A 19250-nucleotide genomic window follows, 5' to 3' on the forward strand; every position below is an offset into this window, starting at 1 on the left:
CCTTTTTGAAGATAGGCACAATACTAGCCCTTCTCCAGTCATCCAGCACTTCACCAGTCCTCCACGATTTCACAAAAATAATAGATAGTGGTTCTGAGACTTCTTCAGCCAGTTCCTTCAATACTCTAGGATGCAGTTGATTGGGCACTGCAGATTTGAACTCGTTCAGAGTGATTAGGTATTCCTTGACTGTTTGTCTATCAATCTCAAGCTGCAATCCTGCCCCTTCAAATTCATGTTTTCCTTTTTTGTGAGAAGACTGAGCCAAAATAGGAATTGAGCACTTCTGCCTTTTCTTAGTCATATGTTATTATTTGTCATCCTCATTGAGTAGCCGTACCACCATTTCTTTTCTCTGTATTTTACTATGGATGTACCTGAAGAAAGCTTTTTGATGCTTTTAGCATCTCTCACTAACCTCAGCTCATTCTCAGCTTTAGCCTTCCTAACGTCACCCCTGCAATTCCGTGCTACCTGTCTGTACTCTTCCTTTGTGATCTGGCCTTCCCTCCACTTCCTGTATGTGTCCTTTTCCATTTTCAGGTAATCTCTAAGCTTTCTGTGAAGCCACATTAGCTTCTTTTGATGCCTTCCCCTTTTTTCCTTGATGGAATTGTTTACCATTGTGCCTTTAGAATTTCCTCTTTTAGAAACTCCCACCCATCTTGGACTCTTTTTCTCATTAGGGTCACTTGCCATAGAACCGTACTTACCATTGTTCTGAGTTTATTAAAATCAGCTTTCCTGAAGTCCAGGGTACACAAATGGCTACTCTCAGCTTTTGCTTCCTTTAAAATCAAGAACTCAAGTATAGCTTGGTCAGTATAGCATGGTCACTTTCCCCCAGAGTTCTTGTAACTGCCACTTCATCCACCAAGTTATCTCTATTGGTTAGAATCAAGTGAAGGATAGCTGATCCTCTAGTTGCTACCTCCACTTTCTGTAGGAGAAAGTTATCTCCAACACAAGTGAATAATTTCTTGGAGGGGCTGGGTTCGGAAGAATTTGTCTCCCAACAGATATTGGGGTAATTGAAGTCCCCTATTACTACTACTACATCATGCCTTGAAACATTGACAGTTTGCTTTGCAAAAGTTTCATCCTTCTCCTTGATTGGGTGGTTTGTAGTAGACTCCAACTACCATGTTCCTTTTATTCCTTGCCCCATTTATTTTAATCCAGATCCCCTTGGTGGAGCTACCAATCATTGGTCTGCTGCTTGTTTTGACTGTTTAGTGATTTCAACTTGCTCAGAGATGGGTCACTCCCATAAATCCTAGGACAAATATGTAGCCAGGACTAGAGATTTATAGTTTGCGCTGTGATTGAACTAAGAGAGAACTCATTGCTACCAATCCCAGGACAAGTCTATATCCAGGACCTGAGATTTACAGTTTGTTCTGCGAATGGAGAGAGAGCCAAAACTAAGGATTCCCTCTGGGATCATCATTGGAGGGGGAAGTGCTTTATTCATGTAACTACAATCTGAGCTCCCTGAGGCTGTGATGTTCTGTGCAATTAGAAGAGATGAATACACTCGCCTTCCCCTCACTAGGTGTCAGAGAAAGCTATGGGAAAGGGCTTCTTCTGATATAGGATGACAGTTCTAAGTATTTAAATAACCATCTCTTTTTTTCTTTCTCTTTCTCTTTTAAGAGTCTTTATAAACTTGCCCTGGAAGAGGCAAGAAAGAGGGGCTACGATTTACGAGTTGATGCCATTCCAATCCAAGCTGCCAAGGCCTCAAGAGATATTGCCAGTGATGTGAGTAGCTATTTTGTTGAATTCTTGCTCACGGAAGAAGATCCACATTAACAGCCAGATCTTAATTATGAATATTTGGAAGCACATCCTACTAAGTTCAGTGGGGCTTATCTCCAGTTAAATTTGATTAGGGTTGCAGTCTTATAGCTTGACCCTATACAAATAGTTCAGAATAATGTCCTGTGCTGACATCAGTCACTCCCAGACATGTTTCTAAAGAGGTAAATTCTGTTGATTTTAGACTAATGTGGAAGTTTAATCAGCACATTCAGAATATTGAAAAAAGGGCCATTTTAATACTGTAATATGAGTGACTTGCCCTCAGGGGCTAGAATGATGCCTTTCTAGTTCTTCATTGTTACCAAAGAATGCTAAGCAATCTGTAAGCACCTTGAAAATAATGCCCCTTTAAAAAGAAATGACAGGTCCATTTTTAATCAATTCATGAAGCATATTTTTGATAAGTGCAGATACCAAGAAATTGCTTGACAGCAAGCACTCTTCTAGGTAGATGATTTATAGCATGCATGTGTGTTTATTTCAGTACAAATACAAAGAAGGCTATCGCAGGCAAGTTGGCCACCACATCGGAGCACGCAGCATAGAGGATGACCCTAAGCTTGTGCATTCTATGAATGTAGCCAAGATGCAGAGTGAGAGGGAATACAAGAAAGACTTTGAGACATGGAAGACCAAGTATGCCACTCCTGTGGATATGCTGGAGATCTTGCATGCAAAGAATTGTCAGAAACTGGTCAGTGATATCGATTACCGTCATTATCTGCACCAGTGGACATGTCTCCCAGACCAAACTGATGTCATCCATGCTAAGAGAGTATATGAATTACAAAGTGATGTGAGTAGTGATCTGATTCAACCTCACTGGCACTAATCCAAAGTACTGGTGTGTGTGTGTGTGAATGTACATGGGAGGAGTGTCCAGAATATACCATTGTACAGAGGTAGCCAGTGTGATGTCCTTCAGATGTTATTGGTTTCCAACAATCAACAAGGATGGAATGATAGCCCAGCAATATCTGGAGGGCTGTATGTTGGTTACTCCTACCACAGTATGTTGAATAGTATAATATTCTAGACTATAATATTGTCAATAATATAGTATTAGAATTCTGTAGCTCCTTTATTTATTGGTTTGAGTTTAGGAGAAGAAAAACAACTCTGTAGTTGAAGAACCTGAGCATACAGTTTAAGGTCTGGAGATCTAAGCCCTTTGTTTTTTTTTAGTAAAGAACCATTGGTTCTAAAATTTGCTTCTGAATGGATCCAAGATCCAGAGGTTTGGGGAGACCCTCCAAAGCAGCATGAGAGATGGCACAGGACAGCAAGGGGAAGGAACAATCAGTAGAAAGTACTTCCTCCCTGTGTGCCATTGGTGGGATCCTCGGCTAGATCTTGTCCATGAATGGAAGAAGCTCGTTGATTCATGAAGAACTTGTTATCCAAACCATTGCTCTTGAGCAAATGAGTTGTGGATGGTGACGAATGTTCTCAGCACTACATAAAGCCTATGCACATGGCATAATGAGGGAAGAGCTTGTTGCAATATTAAGACGACAACATGACTCTAGTGATTGTTGGTGGTCAATTACGTTACATGAATAGAGATCACTAAGTAATTCCATCTTTTTCTTATGAACAGAATAACTACAAATCAGACCTTGAGTGGATGAAAGGCATTGGCTGGGTTCCTATTGGTTCACTGGATGTCGAAAAAGCCAAGAAGGCTGGAGAGATCCTAAGTGAAAAGCTCTATCGTCAACCACCAGACAGATTTCAATTCACCAGTGTGCCAGATTCTCTGGAATTGGTTTTGGCAAAGCATAATGCAGAAACAATGAATAAGGTGAATCTCAGTTGAGCATTTTATTGTAGTGCAATCATTGCAGGGTCATATTTCAGGGTAGAAGTGATCCAATGTTTTTTCATGTGTCATTGATTTCAATCTGAGAGCTTTTGGATGTTCCCTGACTTCTGTCATTTAAGTCAAGGGGACTTAGATGTACATGGTTTTGGCTGGGTCATGCATGTAGATATGTGTACTACATATTTATTTATTTATTTTGCAATATGACATGCTATTAATGTTTCAGTATCAGTATAACAAGTCTATGCTCCAATGGCAAACGCAGAAGAAGAGGAATTGGAGAGATTCTATGCAGAAGTACAGGAAGAAATTGATCACACACCAAAACAAGATCTGCTGATAATCATGGGGGATTGGAATGCAAAAGTAGGGAACAGAGAAGAATTAGGAATTGTGGGGAAATAGGGCCTAGGAGACAGAAATGAAGCAGGAGAAAGACTTATTGAATTCTGTGAAGCCAATAATTTGTTTCTTGCGAACACATTTTTTGAGCAACTGAAAAGACGACTGTACACGTGGACATCACCAAATGGTCAATATAGGAATCAAATCGATTATATAACTGGGAGCAGAAGATGGAGAAGTTCCATACTTTCGTCGAAAACAAGACCAGGAGCAGACTGCGGTACAGATCATGAACTGGTTGTATCGAAAATCAGAGTAAAGCTAAAGAAGACCAACAAAGTAATCATAATGCCAAAATACAATTTAAATAACATCCCAGAAGCATATAAAGATCAAATACAGAACAGGTTTGAGGCTTTAAACTTAGTTGACAGAGAACCAGAAGAACTATGGACTGAAGTCAGAGACATTATAAGGGAAGAATGCAAAAAGACAATACCTAGTTAAAAAGAGAGAAAGACCTCAATGGATGACTGAAGAAACTCTTAAAATGGTTAAAGAGAGAAGGAAAGCAAAAGCAAAAGGAGATAGAAACACAGTCAGAACCCTAAATGCAACAATATAGTGACTAGTACGTAGGGACGAAGAGAACTATTACAATAGTTATTGTATAGAAATAGAAGAGGGCAACAAAAAGGGTAGAACAAGAGCCCTGTTCCCAAAGATTAGAGAAATGAAAGGGAAATTTAAACCATGAGTAGGGATGTTGAATAATTAACAGGGGAACACACTGACTGACGGAGATGAAATAAAAGGAAGATGGAATCAATACACTGAAGAACTCTATAAAAGAGATGACAGGATGACAGATTCATTCACGGAGGAACCGTATGATGAAGAACCAGAAATGTCAGAATGTGAGGTGAAAGCTGCTCTTAAAATGCTTGGAAAAAACAAATCACCAGGAATAAATGGCATACCAATAGAGTTGTTACAAGCTACTGAGACTGAATCTGTCCAAATTTTGACAAAAATCTGTCAAGAAATATGGAAAACTAAACAATGGCCCACAGACTGGAAGTGTTCCGTATACATCCCAATTCCAAAGAAAGGGGATCCCAGGGAATGCAGTAATTATCAAACTATTGCCTTAATATCCCATGCAAGAAAAGTAATGCTCAAGATTCTACAAGAAAGGCTCTTACCACATATGGAGCGAGAAATGCCAGACGTCCAAGCTGGATTTAGAAAGGGAAAAGGCACCAGAGATCATATTGCAAACATACATTGGATACTGGAATGGAGCAAGGAATTTCAGAAGGAAATCATCCTGTGCTTTAGAGATTACATCAAAGCCTTTGACTGTGTAGATCAGCCTTTCCCAACCGGTGTGCTTCCAGATGTTGTAGGACCACAACTCCCATCAGCCTCAGCCATTGGCAATGCTGGCCGAGGCTGATGGGAGTTGTGGTCCAACAACATCTGGAGGCACACTGGTTGGGAAAGGCTGGTGTAGATCATGAAAAACTATGGAATGCTTTAAAAGAAATGGGGGTGCTACAGCATCTGATTGTCCTGATGCGCAACCTGTACTCTGCACAAGAGGCTACTGTAAGGACAGAATATGGAGAAACCAATTGGTTCCCCATTGGAAAGGGTGTGAGACAGGGGCGTATTTTATCACCCTATTTATTTAATCTATACACAGAACATATCATACGGAAAGCAGGACTGGACCAAGATGAAGGAGGTGTGAAAATTGGAGGGAGAAATATCAATAATTTAAGATATGCAGATGATACCATACTACTAGCAGAAACCAGTAATGATTTGAAACGAATGCTGATGAAAGTTAAAGAGGAAAGCACAAAAGGCCCGCTGTAATGAATTTGCTAGGCACTTCCAGGATAAAATTTTAGTATCCGCCAGGACTTAGACTCCAGTGTTATAGCAGGTGAATCAAGCGAAGTATCCAGAGCACAGCCTTGTCCCGATTTCTTGGATGAGTTTCGGTTGGTGCAGCTTGAGGACGTTGACAAGGTGCTTGGACAGGTTCGTGCTACCACTTCTGTGCTGGATCCTTGCCCTTCTTGGCTAATAAAAGCTAGCAGGGATGGAACAGCTGGCTGGACGGGGAAGTGATTAATGCCTCTCTGTGAGAGGGGGTGGTCCCTGGCTGCCTGAAAGAGGCTGTAGTGAGACCACTCCTGAAGAAACCCTCTCTGGACCCAGAAAATCATAATAACTAGGCCGGTAGCAAATGTTCTATTCCTGGGCAAGGTCTTTCAACGTATGGTTGTGGGCCAGCTCCAGACACTCTTGGATGGGACCGATTATCTGGATCCATTTCAGTCGGGTTTCAGGCCTGGTTTTGGCACAGAAACAGCCTTGGTTGCCCTGTATGATGATCTTTGTCAGGAGAGAGACAGGGGGAGTGTGACTCTGTTGATTCTCCTTGATCCCTCAGCAGCTTTCAATACCATCGACCATGGTATCCTTCTGAGGAGACTGGCTGAGTTGGGAGTGGAAGGTACCGCATTGCAGTGGTTCTGCTCCTACTTGGCAGGTCGCCTCCAGAAGGTGGTGCTTGAGGAGCATTGCTCGGCACCCTGGACTCTCCAGTATGGGGTTCCGCAGGGGTTCAACATGTACATGAAAACATTGGGTGCGGTCATCCGGAGCTTTGGAGTGCATTGCCATCAGTATGCTGATGACACGCAGCTCTATTTCTCCTTTTCATCTTCTTCAGGTGAGGCTGTCAATGTGCTGAACCGGTGCCTGGCTGTGACAATGGACTGGAAGAGGGCTAATAAACTGAGGCTCAATCCAGACAAGACTGAAATGCTGCTAGTGGGTGGTTCTTCTGACCGGATGGTGGATGTCCAACCTGTCCTGGATGGGGTTGCACTCCCCCTGAAGGAGCAGGTTCATAGCTTCGGGGTTCTCCTAGAATCATCTCTGTCACTTGAGGCTGAGGTAGCCTCAGTGGCACAGAGTGCCTTCTACCAACTTCGGTTGGTGGCCCAACTACATCCCTATCTGGACAGGGATAACCTGTCTTCATTTGTCCATGCTCTGGTAACCTCTAAATTAGATTACTGCAATGCACTCTACGTGGGGCTGCCTTTGAAGACGGTTCGGAAACTGCAGCTTGTGCAAAATGCAGCGGCCAGATTGGTAACAGGGACAAGACAGTCCAAACATATAAAACCAATTTTGGCCCACTTGCAGTGGCTGCCTTTATGTTTCCGAGCTCAATTCAAGGTGCTGGTTTTGACCTATAAAGCCTTACATGGCTTGGGACCACAATACCTGATGGAATGCCTCTCCTGATACGAACCCACCCGTATACTACGTTCAAGATCAAAGGCCCTCCTCCAGGTGCCTACTCCAAGGGAAGCTCGGAGAATGGCAACAAGGGAGAGGCCCTTCTCAGTGGTGGCCCCCAAATTATGGAATGATCTGTTTGACAAGGTGTGCCTGGCGCCAACACTGTTATCTTTTCGGCGCCAGGTCAAGACTCTTCTCCCAGGCATTTGAGCATGTGTTTTATATTGTTTTAAATTTTTAAATTGTGTTTTAAATTGTTTTTTGAAAAGATGTATTTTAAATTGTATTTGTTTTTAGTTACTGTAAACTGCCCAGAGAGCTTCGGCTATGGGGAGGTATACAAGTATAATAAATAAATAAATAAATAAAATAGAAGCAGGACTACAGCTGAACATCAAAAAGACTAAAGTAATGACAACAGAAGATTTATGTAACTTTATAGTTGACAATGAGGACATTGAACTTGTCAAGGACTATCAATACCTTGGCACAGTCATTAACCAAAATGGAGACAATAGTCAAGAAATCAGAAGAAGGCGAGGACTGGGGAGGGCAGCTGTGAGAGAACTAGAAAAGGTCCTCAAATGCAAAGATGTATCACTGAACGCTAAAGTCAGGATCATTCAGACCATGGTATTTCCGATCTCTATGTATGGATGTGAAAGTTGGCCAATGAAAAAAGCGGATAAGAGAAAAATCAACTCATTTGAAATGTGGTGTTGGAGGAGAGCTTTGCGCATACCATGGACTGCGAAAAAGACCAAGAACTCGGTGTCAGAACAAATTAAACCAGAACTATCCCTAGAAGCTAAAATGATGAAACTGAGGTTATCATACTTTGGACACATAATGAGAAGACATGATTCATTAGAAAAGATAATAATGCTGGGAAAAACAGAAGGGAGTAGAAAAAGAGGAAGGCCAAAAAAGAGATGGATTGATTCCATAAAGGAAGCCATATACCTCAACTTACAAGATCTGAACAGAGTGGTTCGTGACAGATGCTCTTGGAGGTCACTGATTCATAGGGTCGCCATAAGTCGTAGTCGACTTGAAGGCGCATAACAAAAACAACAAGTTAACAAGCACCATGGTTATGACCTCTGTACATTCCTCTACAAGCAAAATATTTCACTTCGTGTCTTAGTAGATATAATAGAACAGGTGCCAGGAAACTTTGGCCCTCCAGATGTTGTTGTATCATAACTCACATCAGCCCTAGCAAGCATGGCCAATAGCCAGGGGTGATAAGAGTTGGTGTTCAGTGATATCTGGAGGGCTAAAGGTTCCTCACACTCATTTTAGACATTTTCATCAGGTAACTTTTTCAAACTTCGTGAATTGTAAGAACCTGGACCCTTTTTGGATCAGGTAGGCTTAAATTCAAATATGTTTTTTTCTTACAACAAATGTGTGGCTAGATTAGGCTGAGAGATAATTACTGGTCCAAGATTACCCAGTGAGCTTCATGGCTGAGTGAAGATTTGAACCTGGGTCTCCCCACTCTTAGTCATATACTCTAACTACTTTGCCATATTTCAAGTAGTGGAGTTCTCTCTCAGCAGGCCATTTTCATGTGATTTTATAGGAGGTCCAAGTTTTTAAAAATGAAAATGAAAAAACAAACACACACTAAGATTACTGAATAATTGTTCTTTTAACAGCTGTCTTTTGTGCTTGTGTTGTTCCATAGCGCTTGTATACTGAAGCTTGGGATAAAGACAAGACTACAATCCATGTTATGCCTGATACACCTGAAATCATGCTATCAAAACTGAACAAGCTAAACTATAGTGAGGTGAGTACAACTAGGATGAACAAAGGAGTTCTGCCAGGTATACCAAGATATGTTGTTAGTGTTTCAGCCAATCACAATGTAGGTCATGCAACCACTAGACCCCAGTTATTATGGCTTTGATTTGTTGAGGCACAGTAGACTGAGGTTGCATTGGAAATGCTTGTGTCAGTGCAGCACAGCCAAGTTGTAAACTGCACCTCAGTAAATTATGGGAAATTATATTTGCAACAAGAAGGAAATAGGTATGTATAACACTGAAACGTGTTCTTCTTTCTCACAGAAATTGTACAAACTGGCTATGGAAGAATCAAAGAAGGATGGGTATGACCTACGCTTGGATGCTATTCCAATTCAATCTGCCAAGGCATCCAGAGATATTGCTAGTGATGTATGTGTCAATTCTGTCTATGTACAGCAATTCTTTTTAAGAGGAAAGCATTCATTGCTTTAAAAAACTGTGGACTGTGTACCTGTGATTATTGTGGTGGATGCTTCTAACTTAACCATAAAAGAAAATACTTGAGAGAAGCTTCATTTGGAGGCAAATGTTATTGATTGACTTAGGCATGAAATGTGAAGGCAGTCAAGAAAATATATTTTACAGGTTTTGTTAAAGATGTAAGACTTTAGAAGCTACATTGAAACACTCAAACATTCCTTTTGGGATTAGCGAAAGGGCAAGTAAGAAGAAAACACAAGGTCATGGTTATTTATATGCTAAATGACTATGGCACAGCTGCTATTAGCAAAAGCAATTCTTTTACTTTCTGTTGGATGGAAAAGGGAAATGTGGGATATGTTAATAAATAAGATCGCAAGCTATACTTTTTTATGGGAAGTAATAGTTCAGCAGAAACTTGGGCTCCATCCTCCCAGTGAACATTTTCACAGTGTGGTGAAATGGGCTTAGGCAGATTTAATTTGGATTTCCTTACTTACTGGCTTGGTTTTTATTATGTTTTACCTTTTCTTGGGCAGGGAGAGGGACATGGGAAGGCAGCTACAAAGCAAATTTTAGAAAAGTGATAAAATTCAGGGAATAAATAGAGGGGTATTAATTTAAGACCAGGATTCAAAGAATTGTGCATTACTTCTACACATCCAGGAGTCTTGTGGTTCATGACAGCACCCCCTTGGGTGCCACATGGCAAAGTGCTTTTGAAGCTGGAAACTTTGTGGGAGGAGCTGAAAACCGCACTAGGCATTATGAAGCCCTTAGGACTATCTAAAGTTGCTTTTTCATTTATGACTATAAAATGCAAAGGACTGGAGAAAAGATACAAAACTAGCCGAAGGAACAAAATCTTTAAACATTAGAGAATATGTATAAGAAATTAGAAAAATCAAGGGGAAAGCATAGTTGGCAATAAATAGAAAAAAATCAAAATATCATATATACTGTAGATGGGAAACATACTGTAGTAACCTTTTCAAAATGTGATTTGTACCTTATAAAGGACTTTACTTTGGAATACAGAAGACACAAATTAAATGAGGCAAATCACTGGTAATAAAAAGCAATATGGGGAAGGGCTGTAGCTCAGTGGGAGAACATCTGCTTTGGATGCAGAAGATTGAGATTCAATCTTTAGCATCTCTCGGTAGGACTGAGAAAAAGAAGCCTGCCTAAAACCATGCTGCCAGTCAGTGTAGACACTGAGCTACATGGACCAGTGGTCTGACTCCGTATAAGGCAGCTTCTTATATTCCTAAACTGGTGAGTGAAACAGTTTTCATAATCTAGTATTTTGATTCAAATCTTCTGACAAGATTTATGGATAAATAATGATAGTCCTAGTTCTCTTTCTTGCAGCTACCCCACAAAGAGGGGTGTTCAGATGCAGTTATCTGATAATTACTTTTATAAATAAATATTACTAAATTGTTATTGTTATTGGCAGACGATTTACACTTGTACATTTATTTCAGTACAAATACAAAGAAGGGTATCGCAAGCAGCTTGGTCACCACATTGGAGCTCGCAGTGTGGAAGATGACCCCAAGCTTGTGCATTCTATGAATGTAGCCAAGATGCAGAGTGCGAGAGAATATAAGAAAGACTTTGAGAAATGGAAGACCAAGTTTGCCACTCCTGTGGATATGCTGGAGATCTTGCATGCAAAGAATTGTCAGAAACTGGTCAGTGATATCGATTACCGTCATTACCTGCACCAGTGGATATGTCTGCCAGATCAGAATGATGTCATCCAAGCCAAAAAGGCCTATGATCTTCAGAGTGATGTGAGTATGATATGCCAAATTCATACAACCAGTGAATCTGTGCATTTTCCATATCTTCCATAAGGTAGTTCATATATTTATCTGGGAGTCAAGATGTAGTAAGTAGAAATGAGTGGATTTCCTCAGTTCCACTCTGTAATTGTTCTGGCATTTCCAATATTTGTTGGGTTCCCTTCCATTTGATAGGTTCTGCAGGTTTTGGATTCTAAGTAATGAACTGTGTGTGTGTATCCTTACAATAATAATAATCTTAAAAATCCTTAAACAAGAGTCTTATTTTTAATTGGGAAGACATTTTTAAAATTTAAAAGAACACTTCCAGTATTTAAAAATCTACACAATATGAGACATCAATAGCATAATCCTATACATATTTACTCAGAATATGTTCCGCTTTGTCAGTCGGGTTTATTCCCAAGTAGTTGTACATTAAGTCATAGAATCATAGAACTACAGAGTTGGAAGGGGCCTATACGGCTCAATGCAGTAATCCACCTTAAAGCATATCTGACAGGTGGCTGTCCAGCTGCCTCTTGAATGCTTCCAGTGTTGGAGAGCCCACCACCTCCCCAGGTAATTTGTTCCATTGTTGTACTGCTCTAACAGGAAGTTTTTCCTGATGTTCAGCTGAAATCAGGCTTCCTATAACTTGATAAGTTGCATATGTAAATGAACCATCAGAGGGTTTTTAAAAAGTAAAAACCAAGCCCCCCAAAACTGTCTACCAGTGGCCAGTGTGGTGGTGTGATGGGAAATTGTTATTTGTTACAGCAATAATTGTTGTTATTGAGCAACGATTAAGGTTGAGAGGGATGTGACACTCATGTCAGTGGAAATATGACAAAGCAGTAGAAGAGGTAGAGGTCATTAGGAGCACAGCTCTCGACTGGCTAGGAGTGCCTAGCTAAATGTGTTTCACCATTCTCCAATGTGTTGTTTGCTCTAGAAATCAATGGTAAAACAGGGTTCAAAAATCAATGGTACAACAGGGTTCAGAATCTTTTTTTTCTTTTCCCAGTGACATCTAATATTTATTGCTCTCCTCTGCTCTCTTTGCATAAGCTCATCAGATTTGGCCTAAATGAATATTTAGTTGCAGAAGTAGTAATAATAGTGTTGGTGGCTGTTGTAACTACTAAGGGTTGGCCCTTGAGTATATGCTTCATTTAATGTTTTATTTGTACTTTATAACCCCCCAAATGTATTACCAGCATTGTTATGAGTGAAGCTGATGGGCTGCTTTAAGTGCCAGGTTATTCTCTATTTATGTTTCAGGCTATTTACAAATCAGATCTTGAATGGCTGAAAGGTATTGGTTGGGTCCCTGCTGGCTCTTTGGAAGTTGAGAAAGTGAAGAGAGCTGGAGAAATCCTAAGTGAAAAGAAGTACCGACAGCCACCTGATCAAATAAAGTTTACCAGTATCACAGATTCTTTGGAGATGGAGCGGGCCAGACATAATGCTGAGACGATGAACAAGGTGAGTTTTGTGTCAGGTATTTCTAGGACTGTGCTGTGTGTGTTCTTGAATGTCAATATAGTATTTGCTTAAAGAATTGCACATTAAGTCAGTTGCCAAAAATACCTCACTCATCATTCATATTGTTTTAGTGCCACACATATCCTTTTGTTTTAGTGCCATACATACCCTCCTTGGCTCTTGGCGCCATTTTCTTCCTTTTTTCCTTGCCTTCACAAGCATTTGCCCATTCTGCCATTAATCTGTTTGCCTGTGATAATGGATGTGATTTCTCTTTAGAAGTGTCCATTTATTTTTATTTATTCATTTATTTATTAAATTTATATACCGCCCGACTAGCAATAGCTCTCTGGGCGGTGAACATAAAATAATGTTATCACATCAGACATAACAAAGGTTTTAAACATAGGGCATTGCAACTGGTAGGAAGAATTGTCAGTGTGGGCAAATGAAATGTTAGGGTAAAGAAGAAGAAAAATTGAACCAAGAAAAACAGATCTGAAAGCGTTCATACCAAGTAGCAAAACTACTTGGAGGAGGCATTGTTTCATGTTTTCTCTCATGAACACCAAAAAAATAGTTTTTGCTCACTGCTGGCTGAAGGCAGCAAATGAGGTATTTCACTTTTACTTTGTTCAAGTATGGGCAAGAAGTGGTAATACTTCATTTGGAGTCATGAGCAAATGAAATGACATTATTCAAGAAAAATAAAAGAAGAAAGTTCTTTAAAGTGCTTTTCCAACAATTCAATAAAAATAGCAAATCCTGCCTTATCCCACAGTGAACACCACAGTAAAAGCCAAAATCATATTGAGATATGATCCAAACTTAGCAACTAAAAGCCTGGGCAAACAGAAAAGTCTTAGCCTGGTGCCTAAGAGTTGACTATGATAGTGCCACACATGTTTCCTTGGGAGATTGTACCACAAATAGGGAGCCATTACTGAAGAAGCTTGTTCTTCCATTGCCACCCTCTGCACCAGCCTCGGAGGAGGCACACAGAGAAGGGCCTCTGATGATGACCGCAGGGTAATGAGAGAGATGCTGGCCTTGCGGTATTGGGATCCTGAGCATCATAAATAATAATAATAATAATAATAATTATTATTATTATTATTATTATTAAAAAAATTAATTTCTTCGTCGCCTATCTGGCCAATGGCCACTCTAGGCGACTTACAAAATTATTAAAATACAATTAATAAAATACAGTAATACAATAAAAACAATAGATCTGCAACAACAATATTAAAACTGGGTAGGAGGCATTGCAATTATATCGATTTACCCTCCCCGGATACCCCGAAGGCCTGCTGAAAAAGCCAGGTCTTTAAGGCTTTCCAAAATACATTTAGGGAAGAGGCATGCCGGAGATCTTGTGGGAGGGAGTTCCAAAGAGTGGGGGCCGCCACTGAGAATGCCCTCTCTCTTGTACCCGCCAATCTGGCTGTTTTTGTTGGCGGGATTGAGAGAAGGCCCTGTGTGGCCGATCTTGTCGGGCAGCATAATTGGTGGCGTTGAAGGCGCTCCGTGAGATAAACTGGGCCGAAACCGTATAGGGATTTAAAGGTCAATACCAACACCTTGAATTGGGCTCGGAAAACAACTGGAAGCCAGTGTAGGTCGAACAACACTGGTGTGATGTGATCTCAGCGGCGACTATTCGTAAGTAGTCGAGCCGCCGCATTTTGTATCAGTTGTAATTTCCGGACCGTTTTCAAGGGTAACCCCATGTAGAGCGCATTACAGTAGTCCAAACGAGAGGTGATCAGGGCGTGTACCACCAGTGGGAGCTGATGAACAGGAAGGTAGGGTTGCAGCCTTCGTATGAGGTGTAGTTGGTACCAGGCTGCCCGGCTCACTGCCGAAATCTGAGCCTCCATGGACAGCCTGGAATCAAGCACAACCCCAAGGCTGCAGACCTGGTCCTTTAGGGGTAAACTTACCCCATTGAACTTCAGGTCAATGTCACCCAACCTTCTCTTGTCCCCCACAAGTAGTACCTCGGTCTTATCAGGGTTCAACTTCAGCTTGTTCCTTCCCATCCATCCACTCACGGATTCCAGGCAGTTGGACAAGGTCTCCACAGCCAACTCTGGTGAAGATTTAAACGAGAGATAGAGCTGAGTGTCATCCGCATATTGATGACACTGCAACCCAAATCTCCTGATGATTGCTCCCAGCGGCTTCATATAGATGTTAAATAGCATGGGAGAGAGGATAGAGCCCTGTGGCACACCACAATTGAGAGGCCAAGGGTCTGATACCTCCTCCTCCAACGCTACCTGTTGGTACCTGTCGGAGAGAAAGGAAAGGAACCACTGTAATACAGTGCCTCCAATTCCCAATCCCTCCAGGCGAAGCAGAAGGATACTGTGGTCGACAGTATCAAAAGCCGCTGAGAGATCGAGGAGGACAAGAAAGGTGGATTCTCCCCTATCTAATGTCCTCCTCAAATCATCAACCAGAGCGACCAAGGCTGTTTCAGTTCCGTGACCAGTCCTGAAACCCGATTGGTATGGATCCAAATAATCCGTTTCATCCAAGTTTGCTGACAACTGGTTGGCCACCACTCGCTCAATGACCTTACCCAGAAATGGTAGATTCGAAAGCTTTATAGGCCAAAAGCAGCACTTTTGAACTGAGCTCAGAAACCAATTGGTAGCCACTGCAGTTTGCTCAAAATTCGAGTTATATGCTGAGGCTTTCTTAGTCTCAGTCAACAATCTGATCACTGGATTCTGTACTAGTTGCAGTTTCCAAACTGTATTCAAAGGCAGGCTGATGTATAACACATTGCAGTAATCTGGTTGCCCTTTTCCCATTACTACAACCTAGTATTATGTCCATTCAGACTGGCAGATTTACATAGTCTGCAATATACATACATTTTGATTGCTCATACCTTATCATGGACAAACAGAAATTAGTGGATGGATCACAAATCTCTTCTTGCTATGTGTTACAAAGTAATTTGTCCTGCCTTCTCAACATCACCATCAATACGAACTTATGTTGAAGCCTTTCGCCTTTTGTTCAGGAAAATGGCAGGTAGCCCAGTCACAAAATAAGGCCTTGAAAGGTAAGTCACCTGTATTCCTGAGTATTAGTTAAATTTTGGTAAATATATTATGCTTTAATATTCAGTCTAGAAAATCCTGGTGTCTTTGGTAAATTCACCTTGTTGGGCACCTTACAATATTCAGTTGACATTTTTTGTTTATGGATATGGTAGCAATAGCATGAATTGCTAAGGGTGGATATCATTTGATCTTTTGAAAATACCAAATGCTAACTTCCCCCCTTGCTCTTCCACAGCGGCTGTACATTGAAGCCTGGGATGCTGACAAAAAAACTATTCATGTCATGCCAGATACTCCAGAGATTTTGCTGGCAAAGGCAAACTCAGCCAACATTAGCCACGTAAGAGCATTTTTTAAAAAAGAGGATAGGTTTAAAAAATAAATCTGAATGTTTAATAATATAGGGGTTCTTTTAAAGTTGTAAGCTGCATGTGTACAAATTCTACATAAGATGTTTTGTTTTACAGATATTTTATAAATGTTTTTTGCTTGCTTGCTGCCCTGGGCACCTTCTGGGAGGAAGAGTGGGATATAAGTAAAACAAACAAACAAACAAATAAATAATTCTACAGGACTGAATTTGCATTCATGTTTGTTTTTTAATCACTCCTTCTATAGAAACTTTATATCCAGGGATGGGAAGAGGCTAAGAAGAAAGGATATGACTTGAGAGCTGATGCAATTCCAATCAGAACAGCAAAGGCATCAAGGGATATAGCTAGTGATGTAAGTAGATATGTTGATGACACGCTTCTATAAAGAAATCCAAATACCCACTTTGTGGTTTTCAAAATGACTGTTATAGAAATAATAAATCAAAAGAAAAGGTATTCAATATTTTTGGGGTGTAATGGTGATGCAGCTCCCTTTGACTGATCCTGTATCAGTAATAATTTTGTATATTCAACATTTGTATTAGACTAGATCAACCTTCCTCAATCTGGTGACCTCCAGATATTTTGGATTACAACTCCCATCAGTCTCAGCTAACATGGCCAGTGGTCAAGGAGGCAACCAGGTTGGGCAATGCAGGACTAGAGTATCCTGTTTCATTTAGTTTATAATATACCACAACAGAGATCAGAAATATTTTTGTTGAGAACAAGTATAGGTTGGAGGATACAAATGTCTAGACAGATCAAGCAAGATTTATTTATTTATTTATTCGATTTCTTAGTCGCTCATCTGGCTGGCTACCCAGCCACTCTGAGTGACGTACAAAGCAAAAAACATATAAAACATCAAAAACACCAAACACTAAGCAAGAAAGCTAAACAATAACATAAAGACTAACTTAGTTACAATAAGGCTTCTCATCTGTATAGTACAAAAAGTGCGCCTTCAGATGGAAACTCGTGATGTGAGTCTTCCCACCCTTGCACAAAGACCGGTGTGGGTGATAGTCCATATGCAAGATCGAAAAACAACACCCCCTCTTGATCTCAGCATCCAACAACCAGTACATTCAGCAGGGGGTGGGGCGCGGCAAACAAACCCCTTAAAGTTGCGACTAACAGGGAAGTTCTCTTCAGAAGCCAAAAACAAAGGCATTAAGATGTAAACACTGCCGATATTAAGGGGAAGCAGACAGAGGTCAGATGGTAAGATAGCGGCGGCTGCAGGGGCGTTCCCCCGCCCTCAGCATTCACCGAAAGATCATCGCAACAGCACGGCGCTCCCAGGGACAGGCCGCAGCACCAGACCCGCCGAAAGGCCACAGCCCCAGCCCAGCTCCAGCCCCAGCCCAGCTCCAGCCCCATCCTGGCTCGATGTGACTGTTTTGGCTGTTTGTTTTATATTTAATGGCACAATTAACATCTTAGATCAATGTAATACAATGCTGTAAAGTAAGAGTACACTGTGGAATTCATCATTTACAAAAACAGTGAAAAATGCAATTCTTAATTAAAAATAAAGTACAACGAAATAGTATAATGCAGTAATAACTATAAAGAGATCCAGCTGAGAGATTTCCACATCAGAATAGGAAAAAAGTTTATTCTAAAATTATTTTATTAAATTGAAACACTCTGAAATTTTGTTAGTGAGCACATCTTAGCTGTATTTTTGTATATGCTTTTCTTTGTGTTCTTTGCTTTATTTGCTGGGTTAGTTGATAGCTTTTCCAGTAATATTTAGAAAGTAGCTCTAATATTTGTTCTCTTGTTCTTTTATAGTATAAATACAAAGATGCATATGAGAAGCAGAGAGGGCACTATGTTGGATTCCGAAGTGTTCAAGATGATCCAAAGCTGGTATTGGCTATGCATGTAGCCAAAATGCAAAGTGACCTGGAGTACAAGAAAGAGTGGAACCAATGGAAAACAAATATCCATAGTCCTGTTGATATGCTGTCAGTCTTGCTGGCTAAGAATTGTCAGAAGTTGGTCAGTGATACGGATTACCGCCATCGCTTGCATGAATGGACTTGCCTGCCAGACCAGAATGATGTCATTCAGGCGAAGAAAGCATATGACTTACAGAGTGATGTATGTAAAAGCAAACATTAAACACTTGGGTTCATGGGGGAAGAGACCATAGCTCAGTGGCAGAACCCTTGGTTTGCAAGCAGAAGGCCCGAGGTTCAATCTGTGGCATCTCCAGCTAAAAAGACCAGGTAGCAGATGATATGAAAAACCCTCCCTGTCTGCCTGAGGCCCTGGAGAGCAGCTGCTGATCACATAGACAATACTAGACTAGATGGGAAAACAGTCTGACCCGGGCATTTTCCTATGTTCTTGTGTCCTTATAAATTTCTGAATGTGATGAAACATACCGAGACTATTTATTAAGACAGCCTTTCCCAACCGATGTGACTCCAGATGTTGTTGGACCACAACTCCCATCAGCCTCAGCCATTGGGAATGCTGGCTGAGGCTGATGGGAGTTGTGGTCCAACATCTGGAGGCACACTGGTTGGGAAAGGCTCTATTAAGAAATAACAGTCTGATGCATTTTAGCCCACAAATACCTGCTGGGCTCTCCTATGCAAAACTATCAGACTGCACAGAAATCCTCTACTTGGTTGCAAAAAGTCAGAAGCAATAAAGATCAAATTTCAATTCACCATGGTATATGGTCCATGCATGTCTGGAGACCGTAGGTAACAATGCCTCAATGTCTTTGTGTTGATGCTGCTAAGCACTGTCAGCAGGGAGCAAGCCACATTGAGCTGAATAGGACTTCTGTGTGAACATGCTTAGGGTTGCACTTTTAGAGTTATAGGGCCTGCCTTGTATGGGGTTGTATTCATATTTAGTATCTAAGTTTTAGCATGAGATAGATAAGCCACATGATAGTATGAAGTGGCAGATACTGGTAAGAA

The 19250-nt window shown here is 40.9% G+C and overlaps 1 protein-coding gene across 15 annotated transcripts in view; it reads left to right on the top strand.

The window, feature by feature from the left end:
• The window catches only part of NEB (nebulin), a 293643-nt gene that overhangs the window by 105840 nt on the left and 168553 nt on the right, over positions 1 to 19250 (top strand). For all 15 annotated transcript variants that reach the window (XM_061608784.1, XM_061608789.1, XM_061608791.1 and 12 more), the window contains 10 exons: positions 1657 to 1764; positions 2309 to 2620; positions 3425 to 3628; positions 9018 to 9122; positions 9403 to 9510; positions 11052 to 11363; positions 12639 to 12842; positions 16161 to 16265; positions 16544 to 16651; positions 18103 to 18414. In XM_061608784.1, the coding sequence (XP_061464768.1) occupies positions 1657 to 1764; positions 2309 to 2620; positions 3425 to 3628; positions 9018 to 9122; positions 9403 to 9510; positions 11052 to 11363; positions 12639 to 12842; positions 16161 to 16265; positions 16544 to 16651; positions 18103 to 18414 (1878 nt within the window). The remainder of the gene's footprint in view (positions 1 to 1656; positions 1765 to 2308; positions 2621 to 3424; positions 3629 to 9017; positions 9123 to 9402; positions 9511 to 11051; positions 11364 to 12638; positions 12843 to 16160; positions 16266 to 16543; positions 16652 to 18102; positions 18415 to 19250) is intronic.

Source organism: Rhineura floridana, chromosome 2 (assembly GCF_030035675.1).
Source record: "Rhineura floridana isolate rRhiFlo1 chromosome 2, rRhiFlo1.hap2, whole genome shotgun sequence".
Lineage (NCBI taxonomy): Eukaryota > Metazoa > Chordata > Lepidosauria > Squamata > Rhineuridae > Rhineura > Rhineura floridana.